Genomic DNA, 18,491 nt, shown 5'->3' on the forward strand with positions numbered 1-18,491 from the left:
CAGAAAGTCAAAGAGAATAAGCTAAAGTGCGACCGAAAAATGAGCGTAACCTCTTTAAAGGTTCGTATAGCAGAGGGGAACTGCAGATTCTTTGATAATTCTCTATTCATCATCATGTGCGACACCTCTGACATTGCACATCATCTTTTTGTACATTTAACAAATATTGATTATAGAACTTAAACAGAGTATACATTTGCCCATTGAGCAGTATACCAGCATAATGCCCAGTTCAAAGTAAAATTCAATGAGCTGATCCACACTGGGGCATTGCACTGGACATCTGAGTGGAAATAGACCCATGGCTCAGAAAGAATGAAAAGTAATGTAAGTGTAAGTAAACGTAACGCAAGGGCAAGCAAACATATTGCGAGGGAACACGAAACATATTGCGAGGTAATGCAAAAGTAGTCCCTGTGACCCTTTGGGGGCTCCGTAGATGAAAATATTGTCCTCATCGGGGCAGAAAAAATTTAACTAAATAATGGTATTTTTGATATACAAACATGTCTTTTGTGTATATATATAGATATATATATAGTCTCCACTGCCTGCATCATATAAAGAAAAAGGCTAATGCAAAAAACACAGAAATAGATGACAAAATGATGTAAATAGTATTACAAAGAATGCATGTTCTTCCCAAGATCGCAATCATTGACTACATATTAATCATTTGTGATGGCAGCATTACGTGTGAGCAGCTGCTTTAGAACAGTTATGATGGAGCACAGTGTTTACCAAATGCATGTTAAATAAGCACTTATTGTGCTCTTTTCAGTGCTTGTCAATGAAGACAGCTTGACTATACATGCAGTTTAACGCTGTATGGAAAGATGCCATCTAAATATTTCAAAATGGCCGTCTTTATCTCAAGTCTTTGTTTCCTGTGTTAACGTGTTCTCACATCATGACCGCGGTGCCATGGAAACCTCACTTCCTCTTATGTGGGGGCAATGTAACCACTCACATCCCACTGTCATGCCATTCACTTGCTCCTTTTTGTCTTCACACATACATAATGATCAGGGAATGAGCACACCACATTCCTGCACATCTTTCTATACACATTTATTTTCATTCATGGCTTTACAAATCTTTTCAGCAACATCTTTTGTAAATGTGTCATAAAACCTGCCTATACTAGTACATTTGCTACTTCTCCTCAAAATTAATCGTAAGAGAAAAAAACGGAACAAGTCAGATAAAAAAAAGAAAAAGTTCGCAATCGCTGTACGTATTTCAGCTGATACAGAAAAACAGGGAGAATTAGCTGTCACAAAGGAATTAATATTGATATGACACAATGTATGATATATTTCACCAATGATAAGGTCAGTAGAAAAACTGCAGCATTTTGTTTACATGTGTGAAATGTACAGGGAATGGCACAGTGAGGCCTTGGCAGGTACACAAGCTTCATTCATCACACCCCTCCCCCTCAGGAGCACATAGACGACGTTGTCACAGCCCCTTTTTTATGAAGAAACCTTTACATTGCATGTGTTTACAGCACATGGGCCCCCCATTATCATATGTGCTATGTAGTTTAGCATCTAAAGCTAGGCCGCTGCCAGTCACTTGTCACGGTTGAGCTTAGATCTTGCTTTCAGAAAATGATGAATTTATCCATTTTTTTCTTTTGCTCTTTCTTTTTTCCTTAATCAATGTACACACTGTGTATACATTATGTATACATCATCTTTATCATTCTCCTCAGGATAACATCAGGAACTTCATAGCATAATTGTTCCAACCCAATATAAAGGTATACCATATTAACTTAACTGACATAAATGGTGCATCAATTGCACAGGTTTAGATGCTATACATCAAATTGATTCATACAATATCCACTCCACTTTTAACTATTGCAAAATCCATTCACTGAATTGTTTACCTCTGTTTTCTAATTAAATAACTCTCAAAACATGACACATTCCTTTATGTAAAAGGGATACAAAGCCCCTTTCTACCAAACAACATAAAGCACTAGCAGCTATTGCTAAGGCATTTCCAAAACATATACTTTATATACAGAGACCAAGAAAAAGGGAATCCAAACTGCATAAATTAAGGTAGCGACATCCCCAGTTGTCTTGAAAATGGAAAAACCAAACTCCAGTCCACAGGCAATGTCTGAAATATACACAAGGTTACAACAATAAGCAATAAAAAACAAAGACATGAAACACATGGAAAACATCAAAGGTTGTTTTGATCCAAATTATTATTTTTCTATCTGTAGTATCTCCAATAAAATAGCCCAGTTCTCATCATTAATTTATTATTCCCTATTTAGGCTGAAAGGCCCTTTAATATAGGATCCACCAATCCTATAAAAAAGAGAATCATTTGTCATCAATATGTTCTTCACTTCACCACCCCCTCCCTTTAAAAACCCATGTCTATCCAGCCCCATATCATCACCAAAGCATATAACTCACAAACACAAATACACAAAACACATTCACACACCCTGCTATGCACCAATGCATAATACACTGTCATGCATGACACTCTTTGACTGCCATTCAGTCCTAGCTAACCTGGTACACCAGACAAACAAAATGCTGCACATGTTGGTTTGAAAGACCTGGTCCCCACTGAGAGGCAACAGTTTCACACCCAATACAATACTTTGTACCTCAGTTAGACAATCTTTCTAAATAACGCACACTACACCCTTACTCAGTGTCCATCCAGTGATGGCCACCAAAGCAGTTTTTATCCCCAATGTATGGAGCCCCAACCCCCCCATCCGTCTAATCTCCCAAATATCCTCACTTTATCCCTCCCTATCCTCACCTACTCTTTCCTGTCTGCCTCTACACTCTCCTCTCTCATGCCAGCTGTTCTTTATCTGGCGACTCCTCTAGCGTGATGACGGTGAACTCCTCTGTGTTGCCGTTCTCCTGGATCTTCTCCTTGTTCATGAGGGTCACCATTTCCTGCTCTCTCTCCTGGGCGTGGGAGCTGGATGCTGATGCGGCAGCCCCATTCCCTTCGCCGCTGTCTTTGGATGTGATCATCAGGGTCTGCTGTTTGCCGCACCAGCTGCAAGAGCACATTCAGACATTTATTTATTATTGATTTCTTTTGTTGCCATCCCCCAATCTGCAGCAAAATATGTGAAAATGGGAACACTGACTATTGACTACTGTGCAGAGTAAGAAACCGGGGGTAATGTTTAATGTACAGTATGTCTAAAACATGTGACATGACAGCTCTTTTAGTGTAAGATTTAGAAAAAAACAGCAAGCAAAGTCACACCTCTTTCTTTTGGCAACAGCTGCGCACACGAGAAAAATAGCAGCAACTGCCACAATCACTCCAATGATTACAATCCAGTCTGGAGGGAGAAAAAACAAGCCATGAGTCAAAAGACTTAAAGCTGAGTCAGAAATAAATAAAGAGCGGACTCCAACACTATTCCCAATTTATTTGACTGTAATCAGTATGGACTGCAGGGTCGTGAGGTGTGAATTAAAGTGGCTGCTTACTTGATGAGCTGCTGCTCTCATGTTGGTTAGGCTCAGAACCATGCGGACCCTGGTCCCAACCCTTGTCATTAGGATGTTGTTGGTGTGAAGCTGCATGTCAATAAAACAACAGGTAAACATCTAAACCATCTGAGATACAGGTCATTCACTGACATATGTAACTCAGCAGCACCCACAAAAATAAGTTTATTTAAAACACTAAAAACTAGATAAATAGATGAAATATAAAACAAGATGAAATATTCAAATGTATTTGTGGCTTTATAATGGAAGATGTCTTTCACTTTAAATTGCCTTAAATTGAATATGCATTTTTTATACTCTTTGTGAGGCTGCAGGTTTTGTGGCACCAGATTCTGCAAGCTACATACTAATTTGTTTTCCCCTTTGTATAAATCTGTTATTTCAAGTCCCATTTTTGAGAAAATCCAACTAATTTGATTAACAGATTTGATTTGAAATTCAAATGTATACAGTATCTCACAAAAGTGAGTACACCCCTCACATTTTAGTAAATATTTCATTATATATTTTAATGGGACAACACTGAAGAAATTACACTTTGCTACAATGTAAAGTATTAATGAACAGCTTGTATAACAGTGTAAATGTGCTGTCCCCTCAAAATAACTCAACACACAGCCATTAATGTCTAAACCGCTGGCAACAAAAGTGAGTACAAAAGTGGTTTTATGTCAGTTAGCCTAATAGCTGGTTTGATTTACATTGAGAGATGATTTTATGGAAAGTACCCCATGCCAATCTCTAGGTATGGTGAACGGCTATTTTAATTCCAAAGGCCAAGGGAACTTTATCAGGATGCATAATATCCTGGATCCATGAAATAACTGGCCTTTAAAAATAAAAATCTGCCTGCCTCTATTGGAATTTAACATAGGGGTGTACTCACTTTTGTTGCCAGCGGTTTAGACATTAATGGCTATGTGTTGAGTTATTTTGAGGGGACAGCACATTTACACTGTTATACAAGCTGTACGCTTAATACTTTACATTGTAGCAAAGTGTAATTTCTTCAGTGTTATAATGATATATTTACTAAAATGTGAGGGGTGTACTCACTTTTGTGAGATACTGTATATATTTCAGTGCCTTCAATACACACTTTTGTGCATATGGTGTGTTGTTGAATATGCTGAGCCTGATTGTAATCCCTCTTAGGGACATAGAAATAATAAATCCGTTCCACAGCTCAACCTAACACAAGGGGGCGGCATGTGTTCTAAAAGTTACTTCTGTCCTCCCAAAACCTGTTGCATCTGATGCCAGTATGTGCTGATCTGTGAGAATGTTTCCATGCATTTTAATTATGAATAAACTCAAGTATCTGCATTTTCTATGATTAAGTTTTTGGATTTACAGAGGGCAGACAAAATAACAGGAACATTGCAGTATCACACAATCCAAAAATGACTACGGGGTTGAATCAGTACTCATTCTCTCTGATACTGTCTCCACAAAAACTGAACATTATCACTGTAGCACCATAGAGGTGCTTTTTATTGCATGGCTATTACAGGAATACATTGCATTGTCAGGTGTTGTTATTTCAACCATATCCTGAATACAATAGTGAACACACGTTCTTGATTTGTAGCAGTTCTTGTTTGTTTGTTTGATTACGTTAGCTGACGTTAGCCGACGAGGCAAGCAAGCTAGATTGTAATTGACGTCTGTAAATTGCCTGTCGTAATGTTATGTAAGCATGACATGTCTAGCAATCTTCCACCTGTTGGGATCGTTCGATGTGAATGTTGGTGCGAGGCTGCTAAACTAACAGCTAACCTAACGTTAAATAGTTAACGCAGAAAGGTGGAAAAGTAGTTTTTGTAGGCCTTATTAGATCACAGACAAGGTAAGGTACCGTAAGTAGAAGTCATTATGCTTGGTTGGGAGACCTAAGTATATGACTATTTCAAATGCAGGATAACCCATATTGGCTTTCCTTTGAAATGTACCCAGGACGAGGCATGCTGTGTGCAGTGCTGACATTTGTCCGTTTCAGGCAGGCTGCCGCTGCCGCTGCTGCTGTCTGGAGTTGAATAGGTCCTTTTTGCTTTGCTAAAATGGTTTTATCGTGGCAAGCTTGTTTCTCTCAATCAACCAGGGTTTGTTACATAGCAATGGCCGCAATTACTGTAAAAGCTAAGCAGGTGTTAACATTGTTCTGTTGACAGCGACTGTATCTGCTCTTGTGCTGTGTTGCCATCACGTCCTTGCTTCCATATATAGAATTAATTTGTCCAGCCCTTAAGAAAAACTGTGTAGCTTGTTTTGAGAAGGAAAGGCATCGCAGCTTTATTTGTATAGCACATTTCAGCAACAGGGCAATTCAAAGTGCTTTACATAAAATTAAATTTACTTTAAATTAAACATTAAAGAGCAGTTAAAAACAGTTAAATGAACAATTGTTTAAAGAAAGGCAACATCAAAAAGAAAGGTCTTCAGCCCTGATTTCAAAGAATTAGTATTGTTTTCCTTACACTCTGTCGTGGCATCAGCTCCGTTAGGCTCCATTTCCCCTTTCTGTTTCTCATTTTCGGTGGGAGGTTGTCTTTCATCTGGCTCTCCAACAGGGGCTGTTGGAGATGCTCCCTCCTCAGGTGGGATCATCCCAGATCCAGTGGGCTGGTCGAACTCTCGTTCAAAGTGGTTTTCTTCACCAGCAGGTAACTCTGTGGAAGCCTCTAGCTCCACAGAGGTGAGAGCAGTGGTGGTTTCCATCACATGCTCAAGAGCATCTTCCCCAGGGGCTACCGTGTGGTCAACACCCTCACTACCAGAAGCATCCTCATGTCGTGTTGTTGGAGTGGTCTCTTCTTGGCCCTCTGCTGGTGTTGGGGCCTGAGGCTGTGGTGAGGATTCATCTGTTTGGAGAATAGAGAGGGTCATACAAGGTTACAATCATGTTTTGTAAGAACAATATTTCTTAGCAACATGGCTGTATCTATCTATATCTTTTTTTTTTTTACGATAATTTTTTGGGCATTTGTAGGCCTTTTATTTGGATAGGACAGCTTAGACTTGAAAGGGGAGAGAGAAGGGGAATGACCTGCAGCAAAGGGCCGCAGGTCGGAGTCGAACCTACGGCCGCTTCGTCGAGGAGTAAACCTCTATATATGGGCGCCCGCTCTACCAGGTGAGCTAACCAGGGGCCCGCCGGTATCTATCTTGATATCATTTTACAGCGTTCTGAAGCCTGATTATATTTACTTCTGGGATTTAAACTTTTTTTTACTTTTCATATTTCAATTAATCCTATCATCTTGTCAACAATAATGTAGTCTATATCCCTGACGTTCCACTTCCGGGATTGCTCCGTTGCCAATGGAAATACAGCCGGATGTCCGTTACCTTCCGCTTTCTTTGTGTTGAAATTTTAAACTCCGGTGGATTTATGAGGACTATGGTTAACTCCTCCTCAGATCTTTGCATGGTAAATTGAGACAGCTAGCTAGACTATCTGCCAAGTTTTCTGTTTGCACGACTAAAATAACTTTTGAACGTGCATGTGTTCCACCAAAATAAGTTCCTTTCCAAGGCTGGCGGCAGCGTGGCTCTGTCCGGTGCTTAGCACCGCCCATGATGATTGTGATTGGTTTAAAGAAATGCCAATAAACCAGATCACGTTTTCCTGCCATCCCGGAATGCTGTGTGGACTAGCCAGACCCTTCTCCGCAGCGCTGTGGAGGATGGTCTGGCAATGCGAGACTAACATTAATGCTACAATAATAAAGCATTATAACACAAAACATGCAGATGAACATAAACATGCATGTTGAGTTTTTCACTGTCTTATGCTCAGACATCCCCCATACAGTATGACAGCATAACATGTATTAAATAGTTGAAGCCAAAACCAGTTTTGGGGAATCTGAGCCATCATTAGCACTCAAGGCGGTCATAAAAAGTAACCTCATCCAGCTGTCTTGTTGTCTAGCCAGAGACGATTTCGGTTAGCTCTATGTCCCACCTCAGGTAGCATAGCTAGGAGCTGAGAGGATGTTGGTGTCGACTATAGAGATGAGATCATTAATAACTAGACTAAGGTGTTGTCTAAGAGGTTTTTGTTTTTTGTTTCTTTGCTTACCGTTTTTCATATGCAGAGGGTTTGGGCATTCTGCACTAGGAGCTTTGTTTCTGGTCAATTCCACGACAGATGAATATTAATACAGTTTCAGATCTTGGAAATTCTGCATGCTTTTAAATGTTGACATTCTATACAATTTTTAAGTTGGTCTAATGATCGAAACAGATTAAACTGCTTTTAATTGATCATTTTGAGCTTTGGTTTCACTTTACTGTATATTAGCGCTTAAACTTTTGATATATGGTGGTAAACGGGCACTAAATGTATAACAATAAGGTGAGGGTGAATTGGTATGTTGTACTAACCTGGTGCATCTGAGGGTAAGTGTTCCGTACAGTCCTTCTCAGGCCCAGCTGGCACATGGGGGAACAGGAAGTCAACGTTACCAATATGGAGAGGCAAATAACAACAGTTCTATGTGATGCAGACTGTAAATTTACATGACAGTGTCAGCTTTGGACTGCACTGATAAAGAGCAACTGACTATTTCCTGTGATATAGTCACCTTTTTCATCATAGCAGTAGGCATCAAAGAGTTCGTCAGAATATACATGTGAATTAATAATGAAGCCAGTCATGTTCTTTGCACAGTTTTCATGGTGCGTGTGTCTGAGGATAGCAATGGTCACATTACTGGTCCAGCCGTACCTGAATGGACACAACAATATTGTTATTAGAAGAAATATTTTGACATTTTGAATGCTATTTGTCTCCAAGTAGCCAGGTCTAACATCATGTTAAAAACCAAAGTAATTCACATTGAAGAAGTAGACGGAGAACTCAACAAACACATTTCAGATGGTTTCCTTTATTGGAAGTCTACCACATGACAAACGTGGGATATTGTGTTGTAAAACTGGAAGACCTGCTTCCTCTTTTCTGATTTTACATCTCTTGATGAAATGCACCCAATGTGGACGTTATCACTCCCTTCAATGGGTGTTATCAGTGGTTTAGAATCGGGTGAATAAAGACACCAAGTAAAGTTTAAGTTCAATTGTGGGATTTCATTATGATGTCTGACTATAAAAAAAAGTATTTTCTGTGACATTTTAGAACTAACAAAGATCCAGAAGGTGAAATGGTGAAAGATGTGCATCAGGGCTTAACTCAGGGCTTCTGAGAACATCTTGAGAATTTTGGGGTCTATAAATGTTTCATCATAAGATAAAAGTTTGTGCGTTCACCTGCATGTTTCCATGTTTTTATCATATGCCTCCTTGACTTGCTCTGGACTCGCCAAGATGCTCTGCAGCTGCTCACACACCTTCTGAGCCATGTCAAAGTTCAGGGAGTGACGGCCTGCTCCCTCAGTAAGAAATACCCTGGCATAGCTGCAGGTGAGAGAATTCGCTGTTGGGACAGAAAAGGAAAACAATACAGGTTCAGTGTCTTACAGGATTCATCACCATTTTACCATTTCACAGTATATGGGGGTTGAAGTAGCCTGCAGGTTACTGCGTCTGTCATTGCTTATCTTCTTTTTTTCCACTGTAGCACTTGAAATCTTAAGTCCAAATCAATTCTAGCCAGTAACAGGGTAAAATACATGTACAATCAACATGTTATTTCATTTTGTTTAAGTCTTCAAAACTCATATAGCTTAAATCATATTTAAAACAAGCTGATAGCATACGCATAGGCCAAAGACTACAGGAAGAATCCAGATGCTGTGGGTTACATAATGGGAATTTATTTTTTGTTCTTAAATTTAAGTATGATTTCCTGACAGAGAAAACCCAGCTATGCACTCAATTCAACTACCATATTTTCCATTCAGAAGTTGCAGTTACTGGTTTCTAAAAGACACTCTGATGGTGCACACGAATGCTTAAAATATAGGCTAAAGAAATCTTGATTTATACATGTGCGTTGTCTTTTTGCATCATGTCGAGTCATGAGACGAATGGTTTGTTAAGATGAGTTCTCTGCAAGCATCATGAGACAGGCAGCATCTATAGCGTTTAGCCCCCAGGCCTCGCTAAGTCTTTTTTGTTCAAAACAAAGTATGCAAACAAGTCTTTACATAAGACATCTTTACATCAGAAGGTTTAGCCCAAACAAAATGCCACCAAAACGCACAGTGTGTCTCTCGTGTGTTGTTCAGCCTATTTGCCTTGGTTTGCTTGACTAAAGGAGAAACCTCAGGCAAACGACTTTCCTTTGTTGAAATGAAAACAAAAATGCAAACTAGGCCTAGCAAATGAGCAAATGAAAAGGCAGCATGTGTATGTGTACACATGTAGATCACTTTCAAATAGCCAAATGTCCATTAAAAAAAGAATGTAATGGTTGGAATTGCCAATAACTAGGTTTCAACACCTGAGGCTGTTACTGATATGAGCAGGGGATCATTTGCATGTCAAAATAAAAGAGAGAGACACCACCTGGGAAGAGTCTTGCGATATGGGACACACATCCCTCGCGCTGAATATTTACTCGTGACTTTGTCTTCATGTAGTGATCTTTGCATTGTTTCCCCCTCCCGCATAGAAAAGCATCTAATCTCCAGTACCAGTATATATGTACACTGAAGTGTCATTGTTGGAGTAAATGGGAAATAGAAGAAGTCGTATTATAGACCCGGAAAATTTGATCAGGAAACTGATGTGTTTGTTCTGTGGAGGCTTAATAGATAGTTCTGACTAAAGTGCTGAAAACAGGCACGTGGCAACATTTTGTGCCGCAAGACTTTCAATACTCGTAAAATAAAAATGTCAGTGCAGTAAATTACACAGCACCTGTGGGTGTCATATCCTATTATCTAAAAACTCAAGAACAATTTGCATGAGCGACACCACAGATATCATGTGAATATTTATTGGAACATGCTCTGTTCATGCACAGAAGAAAGCAATATCTGCACATATGTTTAGTGCTTGTTTAAATATGCTATGGTGACAGATGCACGGGATGTGAAAGTTGTCTAATGCAAAGTCACCCAGCAATGCTCGACTTGTACAGGAAATACCACACAACATATAGTATCGTTTTAAATTGCTGAGCACCATGCGCTGAAGCCTCGTGAGCAGGAAAACCTGCAGTCACTCCTGCTACACAGTTTTTAAACAAATAAAGCAACCGGTTAAATAAAGTAGCTACCATGCCAATTTATTTGATCTTATAGATTCGTCTCCTGGAGGACCAACACACACAACTAAAGTGTTTGGGATTTGTAAGAAATGTGTTAAAAGTTCCCTATGGTTTCTCACCTGGACAATGTTACACAGTTTCAGGGCAGAAAATAGAAAATAAAACAGAAAATATGAATTACAAGAAGAAGAAGAAGAAGACTAAAGTTAAAGGAACAAATCATGTCCCCCTCCCCCTTTCTGAGCTGCAGTTAAAACATGTAAAACCTCCTCCCTCACAATCTATTGGTTTTGCCAAAAAGTCCAGTTATCCCAATTACAGATATTTATATCCCAACTGGGTACTATACAAGATATTCCTCAACTTTTAAGTCCCTAAGTATGTAGGGAATTTGTGAAATTGCTATTGATTATGTTGTGGCCATGTTTATCCCTTTGCTATGGAGAAAGCTGACTTCTCAAAGACTAGATATGATTTTTTTTTTTTTTAAAGTCCCTCCATTTTTCCACTGGCTGTTATGAGTAAACAAAGCACTAGCAGCAGCAGGAAGTTGAGCTTTCTGCTCTCAGTGGCAGTTGGATGACAAGAGTTAGTGCCAACTTTTGTCAGGCAGTTTCAGTTGTTTGCTTCTCTCTCTCTCTCCCCCTCTCTCTCTCTAACACACACACACACACACACACACACACACACACACACACACACACACACACACACACGCACACACACACACACACACACACACACACACACACACACACAGGCACACACACGTAGTGCATTTCACTATCTTTGTGAGCATTCCCTAGCCCCTTTGTGAGCATTCCCTAGCCCCTTACCCTAACCTTAACCATCACAACTAAATGCCTAACCTTAACCCTTACCCTAACCCTAACCATGACCTATTCTAACCCTAATCCTAAAAGCAAGTCTTAACCCTCAAACAGCCCTTTAAAGTTGTGGGGTCCAGCATTTTGGCCCCACAAAGCTGTCCGGACCCCACAAGTATACTGTATTCCTGGTTTTTGGACCCCACAAATATAGTTAAACAAGAACACACACACACACACACACAAAACTGAAAGAACCTCAACACATGCTGCCACATGGCACAGTGTCCCTGAGTGTAAATGGGTAAAAAAGAAGACAGTCCTGGCCTTGCAAACCTGCCCGGAGAGATCAAAGGGAGCACAGCTTACCATCAGTGAGCTGAAAAAGGGGGCTGACATGAATCTGAAGAGCATTCATTAGTATGCAGAGGGAACGGTCATGGGTGTCTTTATACAGTTGAGAAGCCTGCTATGCCGAAGCACTGACTCTCCCAAAGGCTCCATTGTGATATAATAGTGTTGAAACCAAGGATACTGCAAAGTCTGGGCGTACTAAACCTGAGAGAAAAGGAGCTTTAACGCAGCGTCTTGCCAAAATCACCAGCTGCTCTAGAAGTAATAGACAAGCCTGTCTCTCCACTCTCACTCCACTTTCTCTTCCCCCCCTTTCTCCTTTCTCTTGTTTTCTCTCATTACCCTCTGTTTGTCTTTTCTATGCCAGCAATAAAGTACAAATTACCCCCTGCATGCAGGTGCGCAATCACACAGGCTGATCACAGATGCACATGCACACACACTTGAACGTTGGCTGATCATTTCCTGAGTCATAACCTTTGTAGAGCATGGAGCACAGCAAGAGACCCAGTAAGCATAGTGTTTTGATATTAAGATTAGTAACACACAGAAAACATTGGCTTTTTTATTATCCTCTTATCTGCATTTTTCTCTTTCGTCTTGTCTTTCTCAGATACACCTTAATGAAAATGTTCGCACTAAAGTTTCTCATATTGTGCAGGAATCCCATACTAGAACAGAGAGTCTACTGTATATGTCCCACTGCTACTGTAACATCCTTTTAGCCATAGTTCATCAGGTGGTTTGGAGAGAGACCTTGTTACATTGCTCAGGTGTTCTGCATTATCACACTTGAGTGAAGTTGGCCTGTCAGCAGGCATGTCTTTCCCTCCACTGGTCACAACAAAGGTCCACCGGGCCAATGGCCAAAATGTTTGTGTGTACGCGAGCACAGACACACACACACACACACACACACACACACACACACACACACACACACACACACACACACACACACACACACACACACACACACACACACACACACACACACACACACACACACACACACACACCACCACCACCACCACCACCACCACCACACAATATTACCTGAAGGTCACAAGAAATCTCTCGCTATCTGATTTTCTTTCTATGGTGCCATTTCCTATCTCACCAACTCCCTACACCTCCACCCATTATATACGTACACTTAAGGAGCTTGCACACTGCTCCAACAAACGCCAACAAACTCCAACAAACACCAACAGTTGGATCAGTGTGGGCCGGCCGTCTGTGTTTGTTGTTGTTTGTTGGATGGAGTTGGTAGAGTTTGACATGTCCAGTCTGGTCTGGTGGAGTTGGAGAATGTTATAAATGCTAAACAGCACATCTGAAGCTAGTTTTTAACATGTTGTTTGTTTAATTCATACACAAACAGAAACTGAAAAACAACTCGTTGGACATTGCCAAGTTAGTTGCTTGCCTCTGCTTCCAGTCTTTATGCTATAGGGCTAAGCTAATAGCCCCTTTGCTCTAGCTCCACATTCAACATACCAGCACGAAAACGGTATCAATCTTTTCATCTAATTCTCGGAGAGAAAGCAAATTACTTTTTTCCCAAAATGTCAAACTATTGCTCCTTTATCTATTACATTAAGTCTATATATAGAAAACTATGGAATAAGGGAACTGTTCCTTCCATCTACCTCTTCCCAACAAGCATTTTGTGCTTAAAATCAAGTATGGATCCAGTATAATCTGCTGTTATGCCTGGTGATACAGTGATTTGGGAAATCCCTGCATCATGCAGGAGGATATGTGTCCATTACAAAGCTCTTTCGGAGCAGTTTTCCCATAGACACAAAGACTGTAATGTATGTAGAGCTCAACAGTGTGGTTCCAGAAGTAAAAAATACCATTTATTTTCTCCATAAGGATTTAGATTATCAACCATAATGTCTAAACCATCCAAGGTAGACTGACCATGAGCTACGTGGTTGTGAAATAAAAGCTTCTGCTCCTGTAGAAGCTAGAAGTCTGTATGAAAGCAACATCTCTGATTGGTCCAACTCCCTATTACCATAGAAATGTTTACCGTACCCATGAAACCACGGCTAGAGTGAACTTCAGCCATTGAAGTCTATGATAGTCTTGTACCTTTGCCTTTTTTGCCGTTTTCAAAATGTTTTTTTGCACCGAATCAAATGTTTTTTGCTCACTATTCATCTCGTAGCTGGTTGGCTTGGTTCCAGACTTAAAACTCTATACATTAGCAATTTTTGAAACGTCAATGAAACAACTGAATGGGGAAAAACACTTCCGGAACCAGAGTCGTTAAAAAAGTGGGCCAAAACTTTTGGACCAAAACTGTTGAGCTATGAGGAGGGAAGGCAGACAGGGGGAGTGTGGGCAAGGAGCATAAAACTCTCAAAAAAAGTTTAAAAAAGTAATTAGAAGGTTTAACAGCACACAAAGAGATAGGACCCTCGCACCTTAAGGGTAGTTTAATCAGTGTCAAACGAGAGGAGTTATACAATATATTGGTGCAGGGCCATTCACCTTCAGCGTGGTTGGTTTGCAGAGGAGGGTACATTTGCTAGAGAAGGCAAACACGTGTCTGAAAGTCTCAGGTGGCAGGAGATGGTACTCAGAGCCTGTACAGGCAAAAGCCCTCTTTGTCAGGGCCCATTCCACAGGGCCCCTGATCACCCCTCACCTTGAAACATGACACGGGTGCATGCAGGAGGGGTCGTTACGCCAAGGAGGCAAATACGGACACATTTCCAGGAAGTTCAGCAGTCAGGTTGGCCAGACTGCATGCATTTGAGTTTGTGTGTGTGTGTGTGTGTGTGTGTGTGTGTGTGTGTGAGAGAGAGAAAGAGAGGGACTAATCCTCTGCATAGAGGAAGCAAGACTCAGTCTGTTATCGCAGCAAGTGGACAATCTGCACTTCTAAATAGGAAACTCAAAAGACGAGCACCAGCGTACACATCAGATAGTAATAAGTTATTAGGAGTTTTGGATGTGTTGATAGTTCTGCATATCTTGTCATTCAGATCACTGTTAAATATGTTACGTTTGATTCAAGAAATTGAGAAATTATCAAATTTGGATGGTCACCACAGATAAAATAACTCTCATAAGTCTCGTTTACTGAAATATAGAAGTGCAGTAATACATTTGAATCATTCTAAATAAGGTTTTTATGACTTTAAATGGATGAAATTAATTCAATTATCTACTGGGGGGGAAGCATTTGCCAGTCACTACGGTGGTAGAGATACCAGTGAACAGTCAAATTGCGTAAGTACTGCTCTTAATGATGTACTTCAGGCTAAGCACAACCACAGGTTTAGAATTAAAGACAACGTCTGGACAAAAAACGAGATATGACCACCGCAGGACCCTACTAGCCAGACACCAATTACTCTCAACACTCATACATAGAGATACATACACAAACACTCACAACTTCTCAGCACACAAGGTGCCTTAAGGGGGCAAACACATGTTGAAGCACAGTGGGAGGGGGGCTTTCCATCCCCTTATCCTCTTCCCACATACAGTGCACATACAAGCTGTTTAGGCAGTCTCTTATTTGCCTTTAAATACTGGTCAAATGTATAGCTTGATACTGATTGCTCTTTGGCGCAGTGCCAGAGGGAGTCTTTGTGAACAACCCCACCACCTTCTCCTAAGGGAGTAAGCCAGACGAACCCAGACCTGTTTGATTCAGTACCAACTTCACCTCCAGAGATGCATTGCTCTGAGCAACAAATACAGTCAAAACCTTACACAGAAAGCACATATGAAAGAAAGACAGACAAAGAGAAAAATAGGGAGACATGGGGAAGCTAGAGCGATTGTTGAACATCCTTTGTGTCAGAGAATAAAGCATTAAGCGAGGCAGCACAGACTCCAGCGGTATCAGCACGGCATAGAAGGGGAAAAAAATCTCTCTATTTCTGCTTCTACCTGAAAAGGACTGCTTGTGAAAAGCTACACTGATCATCCAAAACCCTGATTAATAAGGTTCACGTCCCAGCGTGTGAATGTGTGTGAGACAGAACACAGTGAGCAGGAGCTACTGTCTCCTTTGTGTCTGTCAGGAGTCTCAGTCTGCCAGACGTAAGCCTGTCTGTGCTGGTGTAGCACACGCTCTCTTGTCGGCATCTACTCATCCATTCTACAAGCAGCAGCAGCAGCAGCAGCAGCAGCAACAACAGCAGAGGATAGCTTCTTTCTTTCACTGTCTTCTCTTTACATGAATACTCACTCAAACAAGGCTCAAGAAGGGAAAAAATAACAATACAGTCAACCAGGCACAATTTAGGCAGAATAAGGTTTTAAAAAATCCCCAGACAAAGAGCCATCCACTGGACAAAGGCACAGTCCCCTCACCTTGAAGTTGTTCAGACCTGGAGGAGGCCAGTAATCCAAAGGTGACCCCCAAGAGAAGTGTCCACATCCTGGGCAAAGCGTCTGGCGTTGGCTGGGTAAGTAGCTAGAAGTAAAGGTGTGTAGCGGTTCTCGGTTCTCGTGTGGTCCCGTCTTCCCTCTGCCAGGAGTGACGGGTGTGTGTGTGTGTGTGTGTGTGTGTGTGTGTGTGTGTGTGTGTGTGTGTGTGAGAGAGAGAGAGTGAATGAGTGAGAGAGCAGAAAAAAAGAGAGAAGAAACCTGTCACTGTGGAGGGAGTTGCTGTGAGTGTCTGGTAGCTGCTGGAGCTGACTTAGACTTTGCCCTAACTTTTCTATTCTCTGCCTGAAAGACACACAGAGACTAGTGGCACAAGCGCAGAAGGGCAAGAGTGGTTCATGTGAGCACACACCCTTCTGCCTCTCCCACACTTGCCCCACCTCCCCTCCCACCCCACCTCACACAGCCTCTCTTTTCCTCTCTCTTTCTCTCCCCTCTTCCTGCCTCTACATTTATTAATGGGTTAAGAAGAAGGTGATTTCTCCGTCTGTCTGGCTGCTTATCCTCATCTCCCTCCTTCCATACCAACCCCCCCACCCCCCTCTCTTCCTCTTTTTATGTCCCTGACAGCAACAGTTTCTGAGAGCCCATCTGGTCTTTTGTTCAGTCCTAACTCCATTTTCAATTTATCCGATTTTCTTGTCTCTGCTCCCTTGCGCTCTGTCTTTCTCTCTTGCTGTATGTCACAGTGTGATCCTGTGCCACCAATTCAAAGAGGTCACTTCCATTCCACAGAGACACACCTCATCCTCGAAGCTTTTATAGATCTGAAACATTGGTAGAAAACTCTGAAATGTTGCACACAATTCAGATCTGTAATACCTGCCTTAATCTCAATGCACTGCTTGGCCAACATACCTACATTCATCAGAGTAAAAATCTTTAAGATGCCAAAGCAAGCACCAGTAAAGAGCAATTTTTTAAACATCTGCCTACTATTAGAATGACAAAAATGATGACAAGAGTCCCCATCATATAGAATTATGCTCAATGCTATCTGCAATATCTCAGCTTCCATCACAAAAAATTTGCCTTCACTCTGGTTTAACGTTTCACTTCACCAGGTGACGGATGGAGTCATCTCAGGTTTCCTGAATCTCTTCAACGACAACATGTGATTGTGAAATATCTGAAATAAACAACTGTGTTGAGAATGTGTGACTGCTTGTCTATGACTCTGTGACTTCCTTCACAACCAACAAGACAGAGTGTCTGATGGCTCAGCATTGCCAGTAACCTTGTTGTCATGGGGACAGCACTTAAATAAACAGATGTGACCTGGCCTTTTAAAGGTGAACACAGTTATTTTTTACACTCAACATCTTATGGCACTTAAACCACAGCATTCCCAGCTCATTTAGCCTATATCAGGATGGGACAAAAGGGGATCATTGGGGTAATGGGAAAAACTGAAAATCACATAAACATAGATGGCAGATACTTAAAGGTAGATTCTCAACTTCTCAAATGGAAACTTCTCACACGCTAGCTGCAGGAAGTGTAAATTCACACAACTAAATGTTTGTTTGCATGTTTGAGGGTTAGCATGTTTTAGCAGATATTTAGTTAGATTAGAGCAAGGTCAAGTGGTTTCATGGGAGGCCATGCAAAACAGAGAGACTGATGGTCTTTGACTAAACGCAAAGACTTAATAGGATAATATTTAGATGTAGTTAGAAGGACATATTACAGAAACACTAACTAATTCCCCCATGATTGTTGGCTATGATTTAACACTTGACTTGACTTAACAATTCATACCCACATGATTTCACCCAAGAAAGGTCATAAAGAGAACACAGTATCATAAAGATTCACACTTCCTACACCGCTGATATAAGTCACTTCCTGTTTTAGCTGTTGCCATAGTGAACCTTGTAAATAATAGCAATAACAGCAAAGAAACAATCCATGTCAGTTTGTATTTGGTTCACAGTTTTTTTTTTTTTTCACTTAAACCACATAGAAGTTTATGTGCAACACAAGTAAAGTTTGCCTTGCCAGCATTACTGTTTTCTGTGATATGAAGACTAATGTAAATATGTCTAGATTAGAAGTGATATATAGTTCAATCTAATAAGGTAGAGCTGAAAATAAAACAGTGAAATTCAGACAGATAATATGATAAATGGAGTCCAAGAGACCGAAAGAAACAGAGAATGACAGACACTGAAGACAAATGAT

At 40.8% G+C, this 18,491-nt stretch overlaps 1 protein-coding gene across 1 annotated transcript; it reads right to left on the minus strand.

Moving 5' to 3' along the window:
- Positions 1 to 1,056: 1,056 nt before the first annotated feature.
- cd44b (CD44 molecule (Indian blood group) b) lies at positions 1,057 to 16,652 on the minus strand. The gene is made up of 8 exons (XM_031283246.2): positions 16,233 to 16,652; positions 8,799 to 8,964; positions 8,117 to 8,259; positions 7,917 to 7,964; positions 6,005 to 6,388; positions 3,504 to 3,593; positions 3,274 to 3,352; positions 1,057 to 3,057 (listed from the first exon to the last, which is right to left on the minus strand). Exons 1-8 carry the CDS (start codon positions 16,297 to 16,299, stop codon positions 2,844 to 2,846), a joined length of 1,191 nt encoding a protein of 396 aa, XP_031139106.1. The 5' UTR covers positions 16,300 to 16,652; the 3' UTR covers positions 1,057 to 2,843.
- Positions 16,653 to 18,491: the final 1,839 nt, after the last annotated feature.

Source organism: Sander lucioperca, chromosome 7 (genome assembly GCF_008315115.2).
Source record: "Sander lucioperca isolate FBNREF2018 chromosome 7, SLUC_FBN_1.2, whole genome shotgun sequence".
NCBI lineage: Eukaryota > Metazoa > Chordata > Actinopteri > Perciformes > Percidae > Sander > Sander lucioperca.

Coding starts and splice junctions, on each gene's coding strand:
- cd44b (XM_031283246.2), bottom strand. CDS start 16,299: ATGTGGACACTTCTCTTGGGGGTCACCTTTGGATTACTGGCCTCCTCC. Junction 3,594..6,004: donor AGCTGATGCCACGACAGAGT/GTAAGGAAAACA, acceptor ATTGACATGCAG/CTTCACACCAACAACATCCT. Junction 3,353..3,503: donor TGAGAGCAGCAGCTCATCAA/GTAAGCAGCCAC, acceptor TTCTCCCTCCAG/ACTGGATTGTAATCATTGGA.